The 16,020-nt window shown below is 46.4% G+C and overlaps 1 protein-coding gene across 1 annotated transcript in view; it reads right to left on the bottom strand.

The window, feature by feature from the left end:
* The window catches only part of LOC102276607 (inhibitor of carbonic anhydrase), a 45,535-nt gene that overhangs the window by 13,282 nt on the left and 16,233 nt on the right, over positions 1 to 16,020 (bottom strand). The window contains 7 exon segments of the mRNA XM_070376086.1: positions 2,489 to 2,644; positions 4,996 to 5,052; positions 6,463 to 6,553; positions 8,489 to 8,640; positions 10,107 to 10,278; positions 11,595 to 11,773; positions 15,283 to 15,338. Of these exon segments, the coding sequence (XP_070232187.1) occupies positions 2,489 to 2,644; positions 4,996 to 5,052; positions 6,463 to 6,553; positions 8,489 to 8,640; positions 10,107 to 10,278; positions 11,595 to 11,773; positions 15,283 to 15,338 (863 nt within the window).

Raw genomic sequence — 16,020 nt, 5'->3', positions numbered from 1 at the left:
AATGGAGGCCCCCTGGGCCTGAACCACTCAGGGATCCAGTGAGTGAGAAGGGTCAGGGTCCAGACCACGTGTGACGGTCTACATCTTTGTGTACATTTTGTTTTTATTTGTAAAGAAATGGGGAGCCTCTGACAGGCTAGATAATGTTGGGCCAAGGGTCTAGCAGGGTGAGTCAAGACAGATGTGGGGTGCAGGCAGCAGGCTACTGCTGGAGTCCAGGGGACATGAGGGCAGCTTGGAGTCTCCCAAAGCAGAGGGAGGAGCTAGGTGGAGGGAGGACAGCTAAAATCTCAGGCTGGATGAGTATGCGGGGATGACAGGTTGGTTTCCAGCTGGAGCCAGGGTACAGACTGGGAGCCTCCAGCAAGCTGGGTGGCTCTGGGGCAGGACCAGGCTTGGTAGGGAGAATGCATTCTATTTTGTACAGGTTAGGTTTAATGCACTTTTCAAATACAAGATTAGATAATGTCAAACAGGCAGTTCAATATATGCAGGTTTGGAGGTCAAAGAGAAATCCACGCTAGGGACAAAACCTGACATTGTCAGCATATTGACCTAATCACAGTGACAGCAGCGAACCTTGATCTAGTGCTTGCTCTGGGCCTAGCTTTGCACGTATAATATTGGTTTAGATGGTCATCTAGGCTGTAGGCATAGATGTGAGTGCTTGGAGGTTGAGTTTAAAGTGGAAAAAGTTGCTTTAAGCAACTCAAACATTTATTAACCAGGTTGGGAAAGAGGGACTTTGTAGGGGTAAGAGAAAAAAGAAGCTAGTGTGTTTTCACAAAAAGCCAGGAGACTGTGGTTTAAGATGATTCAAAGAAAGTTCATGGAGGAACAGACTGGAGCCCATCCTTCCAACTGAGCAACACGGAGGTCCTGGTAGCCTTGACCAGAGTTCTCCCTGTGGAATGAGACAGGGGAGTCACCCACAGCAGGGAGTGCAGGGGTGAATGGCTCAGACCATGATTTTAAGAGGTCTAGCCATAAAGGTGGAGAAGGCGATGGCACCCCACTCCAGTACTCTTGCCTGGAAAATCCCATGGATGGAGGAGCCTGATGGGCTGCAGTCCATGGGGTCGTGAAGAGTTGGACACGACTGGGCAACTTCACTTTCACTTTTCACTTTCATGCATTGGAGAAGGAAATGGCAACCCACTCCAGTGTTCTTTCCTGGAGAATCCCAGGGATGGGGGAGCCTGGTGGGCTGCCGTCTATGGGGTCGCACAGAGTCGGACACGACTGAAGAGACTTAGCAGAAGCAGCAGCAGCAGCCATAAAGGCAGAAGGAGAAGGTTAGGAGCTAGAGGGGACGGTAGGGAGAGGGAAGATTTTTCAAGATGAAAGACGTTGGGTGACTTTACAGGTTGAGAGAAATTTGCATATACCAGAGGAAGAAATGGTAACTGAGGGTGCAGCTTTGGGTAAGGGGTCGAGGCAGGGACCGATAGCCACGTGGGTAGGAGGACTTGCTAAGCAGATGCAGCCAGCAGGGGCCCTGGGCTTTGTTGGTGAGGTATTGATGGGAACTGTCCTGATGGCTTCAAGTGTCTCTTGCAGAGGCAGACAAGATCATCTGCTCAGAAAGGGTGGTAGACAGGTGAGAGTGGCCTGGAGGTGTATGGACAACTAGGACACTAGGGTAGTTACTGGGAAGTGCGGGGAGTGGAGCAGAGGAACAGTAGGCGTGCTCATGAGCCTACAGTTGTCTGGGGTATGGGTGATGCTGAGGCCAGCGGCTGGAACATCTGCATGGAATGAGCTGCTGTGCCCTGTGACATCCTCCACCTGTGTTAAGCTGCTCAGGGGCAGAGCGCCAAGAGAGCAGGTGGTGGGGTTCCTGCAGGGCTGGGACTTGTCACACAGCTGGGGAAAGCAGGGGAGCAGGAGCCTTTTAGGTATTGGCTGAAATGACTAGTACAGAAATGTAAGAGAGATGAGCGGTGAAAGCTAAAGCACTCAAAGGGTGAAGCTGAAGCGTACTGGTGTGACGTGTTCAATTAAGAAGGCAGGTTCAGGTCTCTCATCTTCTGAGATGGCCCACACTCTGTGTAGGTGTATATCTCCCCAAATAAACCTTTTTCACACTTAAAGAAAGAGAGCAAGTTTAAACAGAAAAACAACACATGCACACTAGCACACACATTACACACGCACACCTACACCCCACTCTACACTCCACTCTCGTTTTGCCAACAGGCCTCTTCCATGAGGTCTAGCCATAAAGGCCGAAGGTCTAGCCATAAGCCATGAGCCAGCTTCCATGAGCCAGACGAAAGACATAAAGAGTGGTGTATTTCCCTGAGATCTGCTCTTTGAGCCAAACCACTTCCGCGGAAGCAAGATGGGAGGAGAAAGGGGGGTCCTGCTAAGAAGATGTGAAGCTTGCCCACATGTCTATCCAGCCCCTGTCCACCACCCACTTATGCCATTCGTTGAACTGAATTTCTCCCCTACATAGGCACACCGCCACTCAGAACACACTTACCCAATTTACATGACCCAGTCTGATTGTATAGGAAACCCATGGGGATGTTCCAGCCAGCAGAAGTGCCAACTGCAGTGTGGCAGGACTTCTTGCCTTGCAGAGAGTTCCAGGTTAGGTTGGCATCTGACTTCTTGACCACTGCCACAACGTAATAACCTTGCAACAGATACCAAGATGCAATTTCAGTACCTCCCAGGCCCTCCCTAAAATTTACTCCAGAGCCACTGCAGCTAACCTTCACCTGTCAGTCTCTCAGGGAGGGAGCACTGGGTGGAGCCACCTGTTTGAGTATTTCTGTTGAGTAGAAGTCCAAAAGAAAGTACTTTAATGACTTCCTTTTTAAAGTGAAGTCTCTGATTTTCTAGGTTTATAGTAATACCATTTTTTAATGATGACAATTTAATGTCTTCCTTTCCTCAATTTAAAAAAAAAAAAAACCTTTTCTTATTTTACTGAATTCACTCACAAAATAATGCCAAATGTATTTGGTGAGTGTGTGCATTCTTGTCTTGCTCCTGATTTTTACAGGAACGCCATTGACATTTGATGTAGTCTATCACAGTATTGGGACAGAATTGTGCTTGTTGAGTAAGACCTAAACTCCAAGGCTGTTTAGAGACTGAAATCATGGGTAATGTGGTTCACCACCCCCACTCCCACCCCCTCCCAACACACATGCACACACCTTTTCTTGCTGTTGTAGTTCAGATGTCTATATATTCAAGTTGGAAGTCAACATAGCATTGGAAGACCTCCCTCACCACTTACTAAACTGCCTCAGATAAGTCACTCAGCATCACCAGGATCCTAAATCTGTCATAAATGAAATGGTAACAGTAATACCCATTTGGGTACTAATACCTATTGAAGGAGATGAAATGTGTTAATACGATCATACTGTACATTAGGAATGGGAAGGGGAAGTTACATGGATAGGTTTCTGGCCATGTTGCTAGCAGCAGGAGCACTACTAGAGCCACTTTCTTGGTGAAGCAGATTCTCCTGCCTACCACACTGGGCTCTATGACACCATTCCAGTGGCCAAACACTGTTAAAGTACCTTTCTTTGAGCTGTAACAATTTCAACAAAATGGCATTAACTATTGTCATCTGGGGTGTGTGTGTGTGTGTGTGTGGCTTCGGGATTAACTCCTCTCCATCTCTACTCCAATCTAACCTTCTCCATCACCCTGAACTGTCTTCCAAGCATCCTCATTGATGAACATTTGTATATCACTGCAGTTCTTGGAAATTTCAATCACTCGTGAAGCAATTACAATTCTTTAGGACTTCATATATTTTATAATCAGAATGACTATATGCTGTTCCTTAGGTTTTGGGATACAGACTCAATTCAGCTAAGACTGTTAGCCAGGAAAGCAGGGAGGAAAGAGGGACAATATATCCCAGATTCTGCTCCCTTTGAAGGGGAGAACCTGTGGGGTGAGTGGCTTTGCACCCCGAAGCCTCTGCGGAGATAGGTGGTGCAGGGCCTCTGTGACCCCACACTTAATGCTGTGATGCTCCAAGCCCCCACACCTCCCCTAGCTCTATCTCATAAGAAATTCCAAACCAAGTAAGCACTTGGTTTCATCTCAAGATCCCCTATCACAATAGTTTTCCGAGTTGAATGCACATCAGAATTATTCTGAGGGCTTGCTGAAACACAGAGCAGCAGCCGCATCCTGGAGCTCAGCAGACCTGTGGTTGGACACAAGAAGGGTCATTGCTAATTTCTCAGGCAACACTGGTGCTGCTGGTCCAAACGCCACATGACATACACACTGCTCTAGCCAATGCCCTAGATTACCCAGGGCACCTCAGAAACAGATAAAGACCGTTTCTGCCCATGAGATGACACAGATGGCAAAACTTGTCACCTGGCCTCCTATTCTGAAGAGGAGGTTGACTCCTCTGCTATTCAAAGCCAGCCACTAAAAGCTAAGGGTTAATTTCCTTTCCCTCCTCCTCTTCTTCATTAGCAGCATCTATGACTCCCCTCTTCCTCCTCTGAGGCCTCCACGGGGCCCCAGAAATGTCAGGAATGGGCTCCTGTCCCTTGCAGAGATGGGTAGCAGCCTGTGACAGGGAGCACTGTGGTGGGTCAGGAAGGGCAGCAGGTTTCCAGTCATGCTGCCTTGAACAAGCCTAGGTGCGGCCACTCGCTGCCTGTGTGGCACTGGGCCAGTCACACAGTCCCTGCGCCTCACTTTCCCATCTGTGTGATGCACACAGCGACACCCACATTCTAGAGGACTGCTGAGCAGGAGCAGCGCAAGCAGGAGCCCTCTGTCCACTGGCACATGCTCCACAAACAGAAATTATTTCACAGCTCACGACAGATTTGCTCCTTCACAGTGAACTGTGGCAGGGTCATCTCTCTCTCTCTCTCTCTCTTTTTTTTAACAAGTCTAGTAACTTTGGTTTATTTGTAAGGCTTTCCTCAACCCCTCTCCCCCACAACAGGCCTTTACCTTTGAGCCCCAGTGTTACTGATTCTGACTCACCTTTCATAGGTGTGTTCACACACTTAGACCCAAGCTGCTCTTTGCCATCTTGAGACACTAAAAACAATTGAGGTACAGGTCGTTAAACTCTCACGTTACTCAAGTCATGATTTTCTGACTCTCAACAGTCAAGAACAAAATGAGGAGAAACGCTGACCAAGCAGTTTGTCATTGGCATCAACAAGCTGATTCCCTGCCATCCTATTTCACCTCCTCTCCCCTGACCTTTGCTATTTGAAATTAGGCTCCATCCCAGAATTAGCTCAACACTTGGGGAGCTACAGAGAAAGAAAATGAAATGCTCATTGAAGGGGGTGAGGGGGAAGCAGAAGCCATAAAAACCTTCACAGAGGCTTTTCACTTTGCCATGTGATTCTAGGCATCCTGACATTCTTCCCTTCAGAGCTTTGGGCTGTACAAGCAGTCACTACAGTCTTGTTAGGTTGTAAGGGAAGGGTCCAACCCACGGTTCAGAAAGACTGGTTACAGTCTGCATTCTACCCTGGACACCTCATTCAACCTCCCCAAGCCTCAGTTGTTATGGAGACACCACTGTTTACTTCAAAAAAAAAGTTGTTTTGTTTTGAAGGATAAAGTATGGTTTCTCACTGCCTAGCAACTTAGGGGTTTAACAAATGAACCAGCTTTATTTTTCCTGATAGATGGATCCCCACCAAGACCATGACCTGTAGCCCCAATCCTTAATGTTCTAACAGCTGGAGTGAGTTCATTTGGATTAGTAAACTCGGCAAAAGGATCTAGGCACCTGTGGCTCTTTCTTCCTTGAAGAGAATGGGGAGAGGATGGTTTTGACCTCCTTATATGTGACAGAATGTGTTTTCTTCTGTACTAAGCCGTGGAGCCAGTCAGCCAGTAGAACTGTCCACCTGAACTGGTGGGCAACTCTAACTCAAGGGCAATTTAATGAACCCTGTGGCCAGTTCTGTGCCATGGTCTCCAATATCACTCCTCCAGCAATAAAGGTGTTACTTTGATTTCTCTCCAAGTTTCATATATGTCTTAATTTGTTCTGACTCTGGGAAAATAGATGTTATCTACTAGTACTCTATGCTGGAGAAGGCAATGGCAACCCACTCTAGTACTCTTGCCTGGAAAGTCCCATGGATGGAGGAGCCTGATGGGCTGCAGTCCATAGGGTCGCTAAGAGTCGGACACAACTGAAGCGACTTCACTTTCACTTTTCACTTTCATGCATTGGAGAAGGAAATGGCAACCCACTCCAGTGTTCTTGCCTGGAGAATCCCAAGGATGGTGGAGCCTGGTGGGCTGCCATCTATGGGGTTGCACAGAGTTGGACACAACTGAAGCGACTTAGCAGCAGCAGCAGCAGTACTCTATGCTCCAAAAACAGCTATTGTTATCTCAACACTGAACTAAATTATTCTTTGCCTTTCTATGTCCATAGGCCAGAGGGAAGAAAACACAGAGACCCTCGCCTCCACTTACAGTAGTTCTCTGCCAGGACAGGCACCAGACCACACTTGCCCGCTGTGTAGATGAAGCCTCCATCCAAGCTCATGGCGTCAGCCTCTCCTTTCTGAAGTTAAGAAGTAAAACAGTAGCACAACAGTGAGGTTGTTATCCTGTCTCACCCTCAGAAGTTTGCATCTCATTGGCTTCACATCATGTGTCTTTGTGATAAACCAAATGGCGTGTATGACCCAAAGCTTCTGCCACATAAACCCAGGGTTTAGAAAACTGGACATGCCAGAGGTCCCAACCCAGATCATGCTCCCTAGACATCTCTGTGCCCTCCATGAGGCCCCATTCTTAGTGCAGGCCACACTCTCATCACATTTCCTTTGTGACCATTGTCACTCACTCAACAATCCACGTGGTCAGGCTTAGTGTATTTAATCTGTTTCTACAGGAGATGTTTTTTTCCATATGGCAGAGTTCAATTCTGTTCCTATAATCCCATTAGCACTCTAGTCTAATTAATAATTTATTAATAATTAACTTATGACTTTAATCAATGAACTTTTCCAACAACAAAGCCAAAAATGCGCACTTATATTTATAGATAAGGTAGTGAAGAAAAAACATACAGACACACGAACACTCTTTGCTCTTTCCCTACTAACTGCTCTTCTAGAAATCTACCTTAAAACAGTAGTAACTACAGAAGCAAAAGCTTACCTTACCATGTGCTGGGCCCTTTTCTAAACACTATAGAGATTTTCTCATGTACTCCCTCACAGAACCCAGTAAGGGGGGTACTATAATTCTCCCCCTTTTATACATTTTTTTAACTGAAGCAGAGAGAAGCTAAGTAGTTTATCCAATAGATGATCACTAAGATAAACTCAGGTGGTTTAATTTTCTTAGCCTCTGCTCATAACCACTATGGAATGTGTCAGCCTCTGGGACTGACTGTTCCAAAGGACACATCCCTAAATACTTTCTATGTACATTTTTTTTCATCCATCAAATGAGTGAAAAAAATCTATTTCATGGGCTTATCATGAGCATTAAATGAGTTAATACAAGTTAAGAGCTCATACACATGCATGGCACACAGTAAGTAATTTCAGATATATTCACCATCATTAATATTAAAGAGGCTTCCTCAAAAATACTGATGGGTATAGAACAAAAATATCCAATCACATATTATCTATAATAGACAAGGATTCAGAAATAATTCAAATATAGACATTTAGAATTGAGACATAAAAATTTGGTGATCTAATATGCAGCCGTTAAAAACATTCTAAATGAATATTTCATTACCTAAGAAAGCATGCCAATTGTGCTCAATAATTGAAATAATAACTATTAACATTTATTGACTGCTTATTACACGTTAGGCAATGTTACAAGCACTCAAATTCATTTAATCCTTATAATGGACAAATTCAGGGGACTATATCAATTGCAAGACCTTAATATTATGGGTTAGTCCCAGAGGGGTTTACCGCAATTATTATCTTTTGAAGAAAAAACTGTAGTGTTTTCTAAGTTTGTCAATTTTTCAGCCTTTTATTGATAATTTTTTTCCTAATCTCCAAAACTGAAATGTACAGTTATTAACAACATAACACCATCACTCAGAAATTATAATGAGTTTTGAGTTGTGAAGTTGTAAATGATATTATTTTTCATTTCTCTTCCAGCATGTAATAATTTTATCACGGGAAAAAAAAAAGTTTGCTTTCACAATCCACAGGGGCTCTGACCACAGGATATCACCCCACATCCTAGGCAGGACCCCTCAGAGCTCCCTGGGCTCCAGAGTTTAGCTGAAGATATGGGTCCTGGGCTGCTCTGTTTCTGCCCTGGCAGAGCTGAAGGGGGAGGTAGGGCCAGTGGGGTGGGGCTTCAGAGAGTGGGGCTGGGGGAGGCAGCATGTAACAGGCGTGTCTCAGCCTCACAGCTGATGGGAAGACACGGGGAAGGGGCCTCCAGCACCAAACGCACAGCAGCGCTGCATCCGAGTGGCCAAGGCAACTGCAGAGGCGGGCCTCCTTACCGCGATGGCAGCAATGCAGTCCTCGGTGCTCTCCTCCACGGTGCACGCCAAGATGCCGCCGCTCAGCGCACTCCACCGGTTACACTTGACATGCTCATCATGGCCCACTGAGCACCACATCACCCTCTGGGGATCTTCTGCCTCTGGGATCGCTAGAGAAGAGCCAGGGATCCAAAAGAAGCCCCCAGATGGGAGAAGGATTCAGAGTGGCTGCCCAACCGGGCTCTTCCTGGCAGCGGCAGCATTGACGTGTCTCATGCCCATGTCACCACCTATTCCCGCGTATCACCTCCAGGAGAAATGGCCAACTTGGCTCCCAGACAAAGCAGTGAAGGCAGAGCAAGCCCCTCCTGACCTCCCTACTCAGACATCACCTCCCCAGGGGAAGCCTCTGCCAGCACGAGCCCAACTCCCGGCCTTCTGGGTTTTTTTTCCTCACAGGACAGAGATCTCCCATCCAGAGAGCATCCTCCAGTTGGAAGCCAGTGTCATTTGTTCTGGGTGGGTCTGCTTGTTCCACCCCCCATCCCCCCACACCTGCTTCTGCCACCAAGTATGTCCACATCAATCACAAGGGCTTTGGCAGATGTGCCATAAGTACTGAAAATAAATAAAATAAAAAGAAAGAAAGAAAGGAAAGAAGCATGGAGAGCCAAAGGAAAGCAAGTGCTGGATCAGGGCTTGCTGGATCAATGTGTGCTTAGTCGCTTCAGTCGTGTCCAACTCTCTGTGACCCTATGGACTATAGCCTGCCAGAATCCTCTGTCCATGGGATTCTTCAGGCAAGAATACTGGAGTGGGTCGCCATGCCCTCCTCCAGGGGATCTTCCCGACCCAGGGATCGAACACAAGTCTCTCATGTCTCCTGCACTGGCAGGCAGATTCTTTACCACTAGTGCCACCTGGGAAGTCCAAAACCCTCTGAAATTCTAGCTCCGATCCCGGTGGTGGCAGAGGCTATGTTCCCACTTCAGTTTAGGATGGGCTCTATTCCTTATCAAATAGACCCCCTGTGGGGTGGGGCAAGCCTGGCTAACACAAGGAGACAGGACTGTCGTTACTTAAATATGAAAGTCACTCAATCGTGTCTGACTCTTGGAGACCCCATGGACTGTACAGTCCATGGAATTCTCCAGCCCAGAATACTGGAGTGGGTAGCTTTCCCTTCTCCAAGGGATCTTCCCAACCCAGGGATCAAACCCAGGTCTCCCACATTGCAGGCAGATTCTTTACCAGCTGAGCCATAAGGGAAGCCCAACAATACTGGAGTGGGTAGCCTATCCCTTCTCCAGCAGATCTTCCCAATCCAGGAATCAAACTGGGGTCTCCTGCCTTGCAGGCATATTCTTTACCAACTGAGCTATGAGGGAGGCCCCCGTTAATACTTAAGTAGCCTGTAATCTGAAGGTCTTTCAAACCCTTTTGTGAACCCGAGGTTCAGGCCTTTTCCCAAGTTCAGCAGAACATCCCCACAAGAATCCAGCACAGTTGGCCCTCCCTTGGACCCTGCAGGCCAGTGTGGGTTGGGTGAGGTGGGGCTTGCAGGTCCCAGGAAAGCCTCCATGGCCCCGCCCTGCCCTATGCCCAAGCTCTCCAGGTCTTCCCAGGAGCTACACACCTCTCCCCAGATGCTGAATGACCGAAAAATATTCATATCCCAAGTATAGCTTGGCATCCATCTTAGGTGGGACTCTTAAAAACCCAATGGCAGAATCTGTAAATAGCAGGTCTTTCCCATGAGGAGAGTAGAAGAGCTGGAATTCTGCTGACTTGTCTTTTCCAAAGTGTTCCTGTTCAAAGGATAAAAGAAATAGTAAAGGAAGGAGGCTGGCAGAGAGAAACAAAGTAAAAACAAATCCCAAAATCAGGCGAATAGAAAGGGAGAGAAATATGAATGCCTGAGAGTGAAGACCATGGCAAGGCCCTCCAAAGTCCCTGTGGCTCACAGGATTCTCCAATCTTCTTCAGCAAACACTTCACTCAAATCCTAATTTGCCTGCCTTGTGTGGCTTCAGGGAAACTGCCAGGGGCTGCCTCTCAGGTCTGTACAAAGGGTAATGGTCACCATGGGTCAGGAAGCTTCCATCTCCTATGCTGTGTTTCCATGGGTGGGGCAGCCAGTGATGGTGACCTTGTTGCTGGACTTCATCCTGTGGGCTTCATCCTGGAGCGGGTGGTGATCCAGGACCATCTAGCCTGGGGGTCATGAGCCTTAGGTGCACCTGACGCCCCAGGCCTGCCGTGAAGGACTTCAAGCAGTCCTCTTTCTGGCCCTCCCAGAAAACCAAGAGCCCTTTGCTTGTGACCCCACTGACTGGCCCAAAGCTGTTCCTGATGGTAGCTGACAGTAGCAGCTCCCACATGCTCTTTGCAATGTCTGCTTTTTGCCTTTGCAATGGCTCTTCATATTGCCTTCTCTGGCAAACCCCACATCTCCTTGGAGTGTCCACAGCTTACTCTTGGGGCCCAGAAACCTTTCCAGATATACCCTGCAAATCACTCTCTTCAGAGTACACAGTTCATGCGTGCAAGGCTGTGCCCCATGGTGGTGATCCGTGTGTACAGTGTGCTCACTGTACCTTCCACAGTCATCTGTGAGTGATCCCATGGCAGGTCTGTGTCCAGTTCATCTCTGAATGCCTAGTGCTGAGCACAGGGCACTAACGGAGATGGGACAGGTGAGAGATGTGGGTGCGCTGGGAGGGAGGGCCTCTAGCACAAGACACAAAACGCTCAGAGTCAGAACCTGCTGCTGAGGGGTCCAGGCCAGTGGGATAAGAGAGGGGAGCAGCTCCTGGAGGAGGGGCCTCTGCACTGCAGCTTGAGGATCTCTATACAATCTAGAAGAATAAAATGGGGCAACAGTGGCCTTCTGCAGAGTCCTTGGCCCATGGTGTTGGTGATGCCAAGGGAGGGAGTTTTATGGTCACTGCTGCCCATCACATATCCAGACCAAGTGCTGGTCAATGAAGCGAAGGACATGTGGTGTGGTTCCCACTGTGCCCAACACCAGGATTTCCACAGTGGCTGGAAGAGAGTGAGGGAAAGCACCCCAAATCCGAGCAGGGACCCTTATGCAGGAGGGGAAGACAGGGGCCGGGGATACCTGAGCCTGATTGAGAAGCTCCCAGATCAAGTCTTCCTTGCCATCCACACTTCGGGCCACGACAACATGGGAAGGGACCCGGGCCAGGTGGCACCCCTTGTACTCGTGCACAGGCCTCCGGGTGTTTTCCCTGCAGAGCAGTTCGTACTGGTCCCTGTCGGCCTGGTTAGCCAGGTTCTCTAGAGGAGGGAAGCCTACATGAGCTGACAGCCAGCAGACAATGAGCCGTGGTGCCCAGCCCTCCCAAATTGTTTGTTTAGGGATTTGTTGAAATAGCTTTCGAAGCCCAAGATGGAGCCACTCCGATCTGCTGCCATGTCTGTGATCTGTGTCTGTGATGCCGCATCACCATGGAAAGTTAGATAACTCCCTGTGCCTGTAAATGTTCTGCTTAATAGAAATGCAGTCTATCCAGTCAGCCAGGCACCCAATGCCAAGCTAACTCTGGGCTCTATACCTCCTTCCTTCTTTCTTCTCAACCTGGTCAAAGTGACCCTGGCCCATCAGATATTATCTATTTTTCTCTTCATTGTTCTTTATTCTTTATCCCATCAAAGCTTCCTGCCTTCTGCAGTTTTCCAGTTCTCTGAATGGCCCACTTAAAGAAGTGCTAACGTTTATATTACCTGAACTGTCTTCTTTCATCATTTTTTAACAGCCTGGAGAGGACTAAAAGAGAATCTTTTCCAAATACATTTGGACAGGTGAGGATGCTGAGCCCTCCGGAGATGAAATGACAGATTCTCACTGCAGAGAGACCAGGGCTGGGACGCATGCTCTGCCCAGAGCTGTGCTAACAAGAATGGTGACAGCAAATGCTTTCTGAGAGCTCATAACACACCAAAGACTGAGTTGAAGCTCAGTTTCATTTAATCCTCATAACAACTGGGGGAGGCTGGTAATGTGATTATCCCATTCCAGAGATAAGGAGACTGAGGCTCAAAGGATTAAGGGAACTCATCAAAGTCTGACCTAGCCTGGGACTGACACAGCGCCATGCTGCAGAGACAGTTCAGGTCCCTAAATAAAGTGGCAATACTCCCCTGGGGACAGAGTCTGCTGGGGAAAGGTGGCAGTGGGTTGAGAGATGGATGGAGGCCTACGGGCTCAGTCAGGATACTATATAGGTACAAAGAAGGACCAAAAAGCCGTGTGAGGAAAACAGACTCTTTGGTTCCCCTGGTCTAGGTATTAGAAAGTATTCTGGGTTGAACTGTGTCCCCCTAAAATTCGTATGTTGAGGTCCTAATCCCCAGCACCTCAGAACATGACTTTATTTGGAAACAGAGACAGCTCAGGAGTAATGAGTTAAGATGAGGCTGTAACTGGTATCTTAGACAGAATACTAGCACAGAAAAAACACGTTAGGTAAAAAGTTAGGAAATCTGAATCAAGTGTGGACTTTAGTTAACTAAAAAAAACAGGAAAAAAATCTATATGGAACTGCAATGTACCAAGAATAATAAGACATTTTGGAGAAAAAGCAAAATGAGTTGAAGCAGAGCTCGGCTTAGAAGATGTGAAATGTTACTTAAAAACTGTAATTCAAGCCATTTAGCACTGATGCATAGATAGACAAATACATTACACAGGATAGAGCAGTGGTTAGAAAACTAGAGCCTTGTACAAAATCTAGCTTGTTGTCTGTTTTTGTAAACAAAGATTTTTTGGAAACAAACAAAGAGATGAGGTCAAAGTGGAGTAGGATGGCTCCTGATCCCATATGACTGGTATCCTTCCTAAAAGGGGAAATTTGGACACAAACAGACACACACACACTGGGAAAACGCCATGTGGAGGGAAAGACAGAGATTGGGGTGATGGAACTGCAGGCCAAGGACCCCAAAGATTGCCAGCAAACATCAGAATCCACGGGGTTGGGGGGAGCATAGAACAGCTCCTCCGTCACAGCTCTCAGGAAGAACAGCCCTGCCAACATCCCAATCTTAGAATTCTAGCCTCTAGAACTCAGAGAATGAATTTCTGTTGCTTAAGCCACTCAGTGTATTATAGCCACCCACTATATCTCTAGGTTCCACATCTGCAAAGATTTTTTTTTAATTCCAGGAAATTCCAAAAAGCAAAACTTGAATTTGCCACGGAGGCAACTATTTGCATAGCATTTACATTGATTAAGTATTATAAGTAATCTAGAGATGATTAAAAGCATATAAAGGATGTACACAGGTTATATGCAAATACTGCACAGTTTTAGGTAAGGAACTTGAGGACCTGCAAATGCTGATAAACTGAGAGATGACTGTACTCTGTAATGGCAGCCCTAGCAAACTCATATCCTAGGCTGATAAAATCTTATACTGAAAGAGAATGAGTAGTACAATTCGAGTTCCTGTGAACAGTTCCATTTTAACCAGACATGTTGCAGAGAAAATACATTTTAAAGCTTTATATTAAAAGAAAAATTTAAACAATTTTTGCAATGTTAAAATTAAAAGAACAATATGATCTAATAGCTTCAGAAAGAAAGAACGTTTCCACCTCAGTCTTTCTAGAGCCCAGTGGTGGGAGCAGCTCGCCAACACTCATTTTCACCCCTAAGCCCAGTACATAGTCTCTCAGAAACTCCCACTTAAAAGGTAATACGGGACTGTGTGTGATAGTGGACATATGACTTTCAGCAAAGGGAAACCTAGATGGTCTCAGACAATTGGTGGTTTTCAGAAAGTGAGGATGTTTTCAGTTCTCTAGAGTGAGTGTTAGAATATTCTGTCCATTGGCCTAACTGGGACAACGTGAGCAATCACAGAAAATAACAGTGACAACTATTGAGAGTAACTTGATTTTGGGAGAAGAGACCCATAGATTCCCCTTCTAATGAAAATTACTGATAATAAGACACACATCAATTGCCAAAAGGCTAACAAACCAGGTCAGTGTGTTATAATGAGAGAACAGTGGATTATGAACGGCTGAGATGAGGGAACAGAGCCAACACACTTCTGTTTCATGTTAGGGAAAGAGACCAGCCTGCAAGGAACCAAGGCCCCCAGAAAAAGTGAAGGCTCAAAATTCTGCTTCAGGTAGCAGACAATGATTTTAAAATTGAACTGAGTATAAAATATATATCTCTTGTTTAAACTTCTTAAGTGTTATAAATGTGTTCTGTGCCTGATAGAAATTTAATTGGTTATAAAACCTAGAATCTGAAAACTGAACTCATATGAAACACTATTTGTTTCTGATTGCCCAAAACTTTTGAAAGGTTTTTTTTTAACGTATAAATAAAGAAATACATTTTTGTCCACAGTAGTAATGCTTTGCAACAGATTTAATTATAGATGTGCTAACAAGTTCTGCAATCATTATAAGAATTTATTTCTTTAAGGTGATTAAAGAAAACATTTAGGAACCGTTTATAAGGAAGCATTCAGGAGATCATGATTAGATCTGAATTTGGCATTTCAGTGACTAAGAGAATCTAATTATTAAAACTTGCTTTATTAGTTGGTAAGTAACGTTTAAATGTTCAGAAAATTTGTTCAATCGATTTATAAACTGAACAAACTGAACACTAAACAAAGCACCAGTAATGGAAGTGTCATTATACAGAAACTCTGTTTCATTAAAGATCTTGGCACGACCCATCTCTAGATAGAAGGAAACTTAGGAAAGAAGGAGTTCCTCTGGCCAGGGTGTGGCCACAGGATTCTTCCTCCATCTGACTTACCAAATACCGTCAGATGCCTCACGAAGCTCACGTCCCCCACACCATCCTGCAGACACCTGAGCAATAGGACAGCTGTGTTCAGACCACTGTCTACAACATAGGCTCACCCCCCACCCCGCCAGGAGCCCCCTCCTCAGGCTCTGCCCCAGCAACTGGCTCACAGGGCTTCACCTGCAGTTTCCCAGGCTTCAGTCTGTCCTCGCAGAGGCAACGGCCCTGTCTGAGGAGTCTTTGAACCCTCAGAGCCAAGCCCGGGTCTGAAATAGGCAGAAGCCCCATAAGCCCCGTCCCAGGCAACTCTGGGGAGGGATGGTCCAAAAGAAGGACCCTCAGCTTCCTCTTTGTAGGCAGCCTGAAGCAATAGAGTTTTTGTACTTTTTTTTTTTTAGGTCAAAAGCCTTTTACAAAGACGACCTACTCCTGTATTCTCACATGGCGAATCCCATGGACAGAGGAGCCTGATAGACTATGGTCCACAGGGTTGCAAAGAGTCGGACACGACTGAAGTATCTTAGCACAGCACAGCACATAGAGTATAAAAACTCCAGACAGCCTGGATACCTGGTCAGTTTTGCTCTGGTTTCGAATGTTAGTTATGTCCCTTGCAGGCATGTTGTATAGAAAGGTGCCTTCGGGCACAGGGCTGAGGAGGAGGTGGGAAGACGTAGCACGTGTATCTGGCGTGGAGATGCTCAGGCAGAGAGAAGCCAGTGAAGGGTTTGGGGGAGGACCTGATCT

The sequence above is a fragment of the Bos mutus genome, chromosome 1 (assembly GCF_027580195.1).
Source record: "Bos mutus isolate GX-2022 chromosome 1, NWIPB_WYAK_1.1, whole genome shotgun sequence".
NCBI classification, from domain to species: domain Eukaryota; kingdom Metazoa; phylum Chordata; class Mammalia; order Artiodactyla; family Bovidae; genus Bos; species Bos mutus.
This window is presented reverse-complemented; position numbering and strand designations above follow the sequence as displayed.